This window comes from Pseudocercospora fijiensis (assembly GCF_000340215.1).
Source record: "Pseudocercospora fijiensis CIRAD86 unplaced genomic scaffold MYCFIscaffold_17, whole genome shotgun sequence".
Taxonomy (NCBI): domain Eukaryota; kingdom Fungi; phylum Ascomycota; class Dothideomycetes; order Mycosphaerellales; family Mycosphaerellaceae; genus Pseudocercospora; species Pseudocercospora fijiensis.
Genome location: NW_006921548.1, coordinates 288,820 through 298,065, shown reverse-complemented (window position 1 = coordinate 298,065; position 9,246 = coordinate 288,820). Strand labels below are relative to the sequence as shown.

The 9,246-nt window shown below is 46.6% G+C and overlaps 2 protein-coding genes across 2 annotated transcripts; both read left to right on the top strand.

The window, feature by feature from the left end:
* Positions 1-738: 738 nt before the first annotated feature.
* Positions 739-2,011, top strand: MYCFIDRAFT_84706 (uncharacterized protein; the record flags this gene model as incomplete). Its single annotated transcript, XM_007934156.1, has 4 exons — positions 739-765; positions 824-999; positions 1,365-1,413; positions 1,502-2,011. The coding sequence occupies 4 exons, from the start codon at positions 739-741 to the stop codon at positions 2,009-2,011; spliced, it is 762 nt and encodes a 253-aa protein (XP_007932347.1).
* A 792-nt stretch (positions 2,012-2,803) lies between these two features.
* MYCFIDRAFT_180354 (uncharacterized protein) lies at positions 2,804-7,172 on the top strand (the record flags this gene model as incomplete). The annotated part of the gene is made up of 31 exons (XM_007934155.1): positions 2,804-2,879; positions 2,922-3,022; positions 3,052-3,158; positions 3,201-3,302; positions 3,331-3,368; positions 3,400-3,452; positions 3,484-3,506; positions 3,539-3,629; positions 3,657-3,806; positions 3,846-3,853; positions 3,892-4,037; positions 4,069-4,130; positions 4,158-4,208; positions 4,251-4,266; positions 4,328-4,559; positions 4,597-4,635; positions 4,700-4,903; positions 4,927-5,011; positions 5,051-5,224; positions 5,260-5,499; positions 5,520-5,573; positions 5,606-5,682; positions 5,718-5,755; positions 5,779-5,890; positions 5,934-6,047; positions 6,071-6,155; positions 6,192-6,221; positions 6,250-6,346; positions 6,373-6,575; positions 6,616-6,670; positions 6,697-7,172. 31 exons carry the CDS (start codon positions 2,804-2,806, stop codon positions 7,170-7,172), a joined length of 3,339 nt encoding a protein of 1,112 aa, XP_007932346.1.
* Positions 7,173-9,246: the final 2,074 nt, after the last annotated feature.

The following is a 9,246-nucleotide window of genomic DNA, read 5'->3' as shown; positions in this document are numbered from 1 at the left end:
CTTCCTTCAGTTCCATTTCTCAAGACTTCAACACGAATTCCTGCCGAAGCCTTCCTTCCGTTGCGGCAATACAGACCACAGAAGTGCCACCAACCTGTCTCTCAGACACAGCAACGGGGCAGTACCACTAGCAGGACATGCAAACGGTGCGCACGAGGTGGTGAAGCCAGCCAGGGCCATATCGGAACAACAAACGACATCCCAGCTGGCAGATCTGCATCCCACGTGGCTCACAGTGACTCGACATACTTGACAGGTCATGGCTCCAGTGCCGAGAACCCCGAACAGTCCCGGAAGAACGATGAGCAAGCACAACGAGAGATCAACCCCGCCGCCGAAGCTACGTAGGATGGCGCCAATTGTGGAAGTGAAATCATTCACTGGACTGGCGGTATAAATGAAGACTGGGGAACATAGATCAAGAAGGCGGAGCCCAAGATGCGATCGGATTCCACACCATAACTCACTCAACGATCTGGATGAACGAGATGCAAGCTTGCTGGCAGGTAAGGCTGAAGAGTATACAGGCCCATTCCCTGCCATCGACGAGCACGGTATACTCCAGGTAGCAGTCATGAAAGCCGACCAAGGACTGCCAAGGCCAGAAAGGCAGTGGATGCTGGGAGGTCCTCAAAGAGAGCCTCTCAAGGCACACAATCGGCTGAACAATATTTTAAAGCTGCCAAGATTGTGCGTGACAAGCTACCTATGGAATTGAGATCATTGGCAGTGGACAAGATGCCGGATATTTTGAGCGAGAAGCGGGTGAGCGGTGAGGTGAAAACACACCACATCACCAATGACGCTGCTATCCATTTCGAAGCCGCCTCAAGATTGGCAATACGACTGGAGAATTTTCCACAGTACAGGATCCGCAGGTTTGGGAAACGAGTCACTGCCAGAAAAGTGGCCCAAACCAGCATGGACTCAGACCCCAAAGCTTGATCCAAATATCAAAGCCATCCTCACCACTGAGAAGATGCAACGTGACTTGATAAAGTCCGCAAGAACAGCGAAAGAATGATGAGAAGTATGGTGAAGTCGCACGACCGAACAATGAGGAAATTGCACCTTTCAAAGCCTACTCTGGCAATAAGAGACACTTTGCCAAAATCGATAACCATTGTCGCCAAAGGTAGTCGAATCAGACCAGAACGACAAGGATGTAGCACAAGATTCAGAAGCAGCATCGATTGCCGAATGGAGACCTAGGGGTGATCGACGTGGATCGCGTGATTAGGCGCATGAGAAGTCAGGCTCTGGTCGCCAAGTGCTCGCCTCGGAGAAGGTGACTAGAGCAGCCAACAACCTCAGATTGGAATCGATCCACCCCTGCCCACGTTCTTGCTGATGCCGACTTCAAGGCAATTCAGAATGACGCTCAACTATCTGACCCGGTGCCCCAAGCGCCTGGTAAGCAGAAAGCGGTGAAACTTAAGAAAGCCATGGGACAAGCGACAAGAAGGATGCACCTTGACGCATACGCATGATACGAGACAAGGACCCTTTTGGCCCGACCAAGACACGACTCATTCGCGAGGATCATGGTCTTACTATTGGAGATTTGCCGGACACTTCTCCACTTGCGACCCTGGAATACCCGAGATGCATGGTGAGGCCTATGCATGTACGCACCAAAATCGGCAAGTACGCTCGCGTGCAGCCTTCGGTTATGGCGCTCTGGTGTCAAGATGACACATTGCTGCGAACATGTACGAATCCGCAATTTCATCCTGCCAAAGTTGTGCTCGATTTCGCATTTGAAATGCCGCGCATCCTCGTGGATACTGGATCCATAGTGGACACGAGAAACGGCGGAGTGGCACGATTATCCGAAAAGTCCCTGACATCTCGTTACGAAGTCTCATGCGACATCTCCGAAGATCAGATTATGCAGGCAAGAATGATAAATTACAGAAGCTCCTGGCAAATGGATCGATCTGGCGAAAATTATGACTTGGACCTCACTGCTCAGCGTGGTTCCGAAGACTTTGAAAACGAAGCTTGCTAGACTCGCAGCTGAATTTTCCAAGTCGGCGCCCTGGTCCGGGACAGAAACGGAATCAGCGAAGAACGACAAAAAGCGTGAAGAAGTCGGCCTACAAGAGAACTGCAACTCTCAAGTCCTTGCTCAAGCGCAAACACTCGGGAAAAGATCGGCACGATGAAGGATCACCCGAGTACCTTTGTCGTCATTTACGGACGAGTACCGCAATACCAAGAGCGTTTATGGGGATCTGCATGAGAAACCATGAGTATGAGCAAAGCGAGAGCTTCATTGGCCAGATACGGTCATCGCAAAGGTGCTGCTACAGGATCATGGGAAGACAAGACTTGCTCATTGCAACACCCTCTGGAATCATCTGGGTCGCAATGAAAACGATTCGAACACTTACTCCTCGTGAAATTCGGAGAGCTCTCTCGCTATAGCAGCGGATTTTTCATGAGACCAATGGCTAGAGAATCCCAAAGACATGCCCACAGATCATAGTACCCAGATATCGTTACCCCATCGTCCAATCTCGATGATGATACAGCTACTCAATAGGGAGATAGCTGGAGGCTCGAACAACACCCAACAAGACTGCGAGTCATCTCAGCTCTCTGGAACATCCCTGGATGATTCCACACACCCAAATACCTTGAGAACCCCAATCGCTCCAGTGGAGATTCTAGAAATTTCACAACCTCCTCAGCAAACTTCAAGCACATCCAGAAACCCTTCATGGCCTTACTCAACAACCTAGGACTCTAGAAAAGGAAAATGCATTAAGATGTCCTCCGAATAAAATTTTGAACATCAATGACAACGTGGTATACAAAGTTGGTAATGATGCGGACGACTGTGCTGAGTCAGCCATGCCGGATGAGTCAGCTGAGTCAGCTCCTGACATTCAGGAATCGGATTGCGATAATTTAAGCCTTCGCTACTGAGATCAAAGATAAAGATAAGGCAGAAGGTGATGGAGCAAGAACAGCGCGCGGGTTCAAGAAGATGGATGAGAACATGAAGCCAAGGAGGGTGCGTGGAAGGAGATGCTACGGCTGTAGATGGACCATGGCGCCGGATTTCGCCAAATGAAGGTTGCAAACCCCTTATGCGAGACGTGTACAAGATTACCGAGATACCAGACTCTTAGCGACGTACAGCAAGTGGAGTGAGACAGATCATAATCGCGAAGGATGAAATACACATTAAGCGCCAAAGCTTGGGTGCCAAAGGATCTAGCACCGCAGGAGGTTGTCGACGTGGAAATTTCGCAGGCCTACTCGAGACTTTTCAGAACACACCACATTTCACCGTCGCCTCGGCCAAGGTTGATAATGCAGCTCTTACATTGTCGGGGAGCACATTCCAAGGGGCCAAGGTGGGACGACCCCTGGCACCGCCGGATTGAGATGACGAAGTCATGGGAGGTGAATGTCATTCATATTCATCTCAGCCTCTTGTGGTGAGGCGGAATGAGTCTTTAGGGGCTTAAGATGACTTGGAAGCAATTTATGAGGTTGCAAACCGCTCGAAAACGAGTTCATGAAGTTCTGAATGGCCTGGAACGAGCTTGGGAGGTTCAACAATGGCTCAAAACAAGTTCATGAGGTTCGAAACCGCTCAAAAACGAGTTCACGAAGTTCTGAATGTCCCGAATCGAACTTAGGAGGTTCAGAATGGCTTAAAACAAGTTCATGAGGTTCAAAAAGGATCGAAATGGCTCGAAATGGCTCGAAAGGAGCTCAGAATGTTCGAAATAAGTCGAATCGAGCTCATGAGGTACAAAGTCACGCCATTCCAGCTGGAGAATGATCCTGTTAGCAATGCAAGACATCCCAAGATGACTTGAAATGAGTTCATGAGGTTCAGGATAACTCGAGACGACTTCAAAAGGCTCAAAGCAACGCCATTCCAGCTGGAAAACATCCTATCAACAATGGACGACATCTCGAAATGTCTCGAAGCGAATTCATAAAGTTCATAATGAATCAAATCGAGTTCGTAGGGTTCAAATGCCTTTCAAAATCTCTGGAAACGAGTTCATCAAGTTCAAAATCACGGCATTTCATCTGGAAAAGCATCCTACAAACAGCGGACGACATCCCAACTACTAGACCGAGGAAATGGCTATGCTGAAGAGGTTTGAGAATTTCATGACGTGCCTGAGGACTTATCTTCCAAGTGCGAAGTTGGTCCGAACAGGGCTGAACAACATGAAGTGTTCACCGATGGATGGCTAGCATAAATCCATGAGGACAAGATCCCCGAACTCGGCGGTTTCTGCCACGCACGCACCGAATCTCTTTAGCGAGCAAGATCTGGATTGCCAATGACTAGGAGACCGATGGCCTTCGGACGACTACGAAATTAGACAGCTACAGAAGCTGAGATTGAGCAACATAAGTACTTCATACCGATCTGGCAACGCACGCAATCCTAATATACCAAGACGCTGCTCCGAAAGCTGTCAAAGTCCGACTCAGCGCAAGTGGCAAGACCAATATCTGCCAAATATGATGAAAAGCGAAATGCTCACATACTGCGATTCGCCATGGCCACAGGTCGGCAGGTGCAAAGCTCGTGCTAAAGACAATACGCGGTCCAAGATTGGTCTACACAAGCCCCTCGACGAAGCAGTTCAAGCTGTAGGCTAGAAAAGATGGAAGATCTTGCTCGAAACTGATGCGGAAAATGTGCATTCTCGATGAGCAAAGGTCAATCAATCATGCTATCTCCGACTGGGTCAAGGACATCCTGGCTCTCCTCGAACACTCTGCCGCCTCGGAGAAATCATGATACTAGGTCTGATGACGACTTCGGTGCTACCATTAGGCTGGCCAAACTGTTCACAAAGTCCTGCATCAGTATCACTTCCCTCGACTCGCCTGGGCTCCTTCTGAGTCTCCATTTGGAGTCTGACGCTTCGGGATCCTGAGCATGGAGCGCGGGCCGAATGGTGTAGACGCCATGGATAGGCAAGACTGCAGCGACGACGAAACAGGGAATCAAGACCAAGACCCTGTTGAGGACTAGCAGACCGAGGCCGCGATTGCCCTCAAGCCAGCTTTCCAAGAGGCTTGGGCGACCCAGATCCTGTCTTCTTCGCAGGTCCATTACTTGCTCGTCGCGCAGTTCCCGGGCGCAGACCAGTTCGGACAATATTCGCGAGCGATTCTTGAGCGCATTAAGCGCCCCGCAGTGAGGCATGTCCTCGTGAACCCCAGGCGAAGGGAGGTTTGCACACAAGGGAAGAGATGGCAGCCGCATAGGAGACAGACAAGGCAGCTGCTACTACCAAGAAGGCAGCGGCAGCCAAGACAACCGCGGCCACGAAGAAGACATCTGCTACAAAGAAGGCTGCTGCCGCCAAGAAGACTGCAAGCAGCACGAATGCCAACACTGGCAACCTCGAAGGCGACTTTACCAACTCAATGCTGGAATCCCGCCAGGCCCCAGCTGTTGAGGACAAGGCACCTGCGGCAAAGAAGACTGATGTCACCAAGAAGACTGTCAAATAACATCTCACAAGGGTCTGGCTGTCGAGGGCAATGCGTCTGTCGTCCTTGGCAAAGCTGTTCCTGAAGTGCATGCTAGAATCTCGAGGGCGGAGGCTAGTACGGCTCCAAATGGATGAAATCTCTCACCCGTTTTGCTGGCGTCGCCTTTACTACTTGGAGAATGAAACACAATTCGTACCACGATGCGATCAAACCCACGATGCGATCAGCTACAAGGACATCACACCCAAGATGTACTCAAACAGAAGTTGCATTCAGGCCTAAAATGAGATCATACCCAAGAGGAGATAACACCCATGCCTTCATCAAACCCAACGCGGCATCAGACCCAATATGAGAGCATGCCCAAGACGGCATCAAACCTAGATAAGATCAACGGGATGTGATGATCGAGGAGGAAGCTCGGACTGCGTGCAAAACTATAGAGCTGAGTGCATCAGCCAACGATTCATCTTGGTCGAGAGAAATTCATTCCGAGACGAGGCTGCCAAATGCGCGAAAACTAGGAACATGCTATACTCGAGACGGCATTCTCTTTGGTTCTTAGTTCAAGCTTCGCGAGGGTACCCACCGCACCAACATCGACGACATTGAAGTCACCTACGAAGATCGCTATCAAGAATTTCGCTAATGCTGGCCTGCATCCAGTTGTGCTATAGAATATCGCACTCGCCGATTACAAGACCAAGCGTAGACCATCTCCGCCGTCTAGAGTGGCCACGATGTTGTGGCGTCGCTCAGACTGGCAGCGGCAAGACCGCAGCATATCTCATCCCGATCATCTCCAAGCTTATAGGTAAGGCGAAGAAGCTTTGGGCGCTACGCCCTAATACAACTCGTGGCACTTACGATGTGCGTGCTCAGGGCGCTCGGTAGAGCATCCAGATTTCGCGAGGCGTGTCGTATGTGCTACCAGGTACCGCTCGATGCTTCTTCCGCGTGTCGCCTACGGTAGCTATCCAATAGGCGCTTCTCTGGACGAACTTGGCAAGGGCTGCGACATATTGGCCGGCATCTCGGGTGAATGGTCTGGTGCCAAAGCGGAGATTCTACCTCGACAATCAAAAGTCCGAATAACTTGAATCAAGGTGGGCGGGTACATACAAGCTCAAATACCTCGGTCACAAAGGCCAAGCTGCGAACAGGAGCAGGGAGGGCAGAAGTTGCACATCAGAAAACAATCCCAAGAAAGAAAGGAAGCCAATGGCATGCACATTTGCACATCTGGAGAACGACATATCGATAACAATCATCAAGACCGGTACAGAAATCCATGGCGAGGGGATGTTTTCGGATGTCTACATGCACTTTGGCAGCCGAATACAGCTCAAACCTTCAAGGATATGAAAGATCTCACGCTTGGGATGTCGCCGACAAGATCAATGGATGAGATGGTGCTGGATCCGGCGTGCCGAGCGCCTGAATCCAGGCGTTCAGCACATCAGATGGAGAATTTGAGAACAGTCATGAAAACCTGTGTGGAAATTCATGGCGCAGGGGATGTTTGGAATGCCGCCTGCTGTTGTTCATATACACTCCAGCAGCAAAAACGGAAGGCTCTGGCCGCAACAAATGACACCCCAAGCTTGGCATGTCGCGCGTTGTTGTGCCTTTTCACCTGTGCGTTTGGAGACCTATTGAGGCCCGAAAGGATCAATCGATAAAGTGCTACTAGATCTGGCGTGCTTAGCTAGCAACTCCGATAGACTTAGAGTGAAGTTATGCACCGGAAGAGTTTTATATGCGGGTAAATACTCAAATAGTAAACATTAGCATAGGAATTACTAAGATAGGACTAGATTAGCAACATTAGCTAGCATTTCTTAAATAGGAATATTTCGGGATATTAGTAGGCATATTAGTATAGGAATTAATATCGAAGTTAGAACTAGAACGGTTAACGTCTCCTTAGATTCTCGATTAGTATAGCTATAGCGCTTAAAGCGGTTCGTAGCACTTTAACGAAAAAGGTTAAATTATTATATACCTCTACCCCGGTGCCTTCGCCGCTATTAGGAGGACTAGAGCTAGGCTAGTAGAGATACCTTATACCGGTAAGACTTAAGCACTTCCTACTATACTCCGAAAACATATTATATATATTATATAATCCCTTCGGAATAAAAGGAGGAAGAATAGGAAGAAGAGTTTTTAAGCGATATACGGTAGAAAAGGAAAACAATTTGCTTTTCTATATACTAGGTATAACTACTTAAATATAGAAATAGTACATTACTATCTAAGTAATTACTATATTAATAATTCCTATCTAATACTAATAATTCCTATCTAAGTAATTCTTAAGCTAATATATCCTATCCGAGTAAGCCTCTTCCTATCTAAGTAATTCCTATACTAATATATACTATTTAAGTATTTACCCGGTTTTATATATAATATCCCGGGTTTGCTAAACTTTTACTTTAAACCTTAATCTTAGATAGTCTCCCGCGGACTTTTCTTAGGCTTTATTACGAAATAAGAAGAAGGCAAATCGAATTCGGCCTCCTATATATAATATAATATAGCGATTATAGGGGTTAAGACGACTAATACTTAAGGTATAAGATAGCGTAAAAATAGCTTTTATAAGGTCTCCTCTATAACCTAATAGCCTATAATACGAATTCTATAACTTTAGAGCTAATACGACTAATTCTAGGAGTATATATACTCTATCGATATAGATAGAGCGAACATTAACGTTCTTAGCTACGTTATAAAATAAGAAAAAGACAAGGCGAAGTCCCCTCTATAGTTCTACTACCTACATTACGAATAGCGCGACTATAGAGCCTCGAAGACTAATGCCTAGATTACGAGATAGTTTAAAAATAGCTTTTACGAAGAGTCCTTTATAATTCTACTACCTATAGTAAGGATATAGCCTATTATAGAGCAAAGACGACTAATTCTAGTAGTATAAGATAGTATAAGACTAGCTTTTGCGAAGTCTTCTTACAACTTCGACTGCCTATAATAAGAATACTACGACTATAGAGCTAAGACGGATAGGCTTAGGGGGGGGGGGGGGGAAGTAATATAAGAACGTCTTAATATAGAGCTAGGACGACTAATACCGGGGTAGGAAATATTAATATAGATAGTATATAAATAGCTTTCGTATTAGGCGAAGAAGACCGATGCTAGAGGTATAATATATCTATATAGATAGCTTAACTATCTTAACTAGGATAATATAACGCTTATCGACTATAGTATTAGTTAGATTTAGAACGTTAACTATATTATACTCGACTTCGAGAACTATACGACCGCGTATCTTATATAAGCGCCTATCGAATAAGGTCTAGGGCAATTATAATTCCGCTAAGTAGATTCTAACTATAGAGAATATAAGTAGAAGTAGAGAAGAAAGAGGATACTACGGATATAAAGTATCTAAAAACGATTAAGGATTTAAGCCTAGTAAGACTTAGGCGGAACTATATACGTATATCTAGCAAATTTAAAAAAAGTTACTAAGTTTTAACAAAGTTACTAAGTACTTTATCCCTCGAATAAGCGAAGAAGTTATAGAGGCGGGGATACCTCGAATAAGGTATCGTTTCAGACAATGCTATCGCAATTAACTCGTATATATGTTAGGATAACTTTATATATATATATAAAAAACCTCCTCGCGATATAGGATAAAACGAACCTTATACCGGCCTCTCCTAGAGATAAGGACCTTTACTTTTAGGATTCGATACCTAGCTCTAAAAGCGGGGAGAT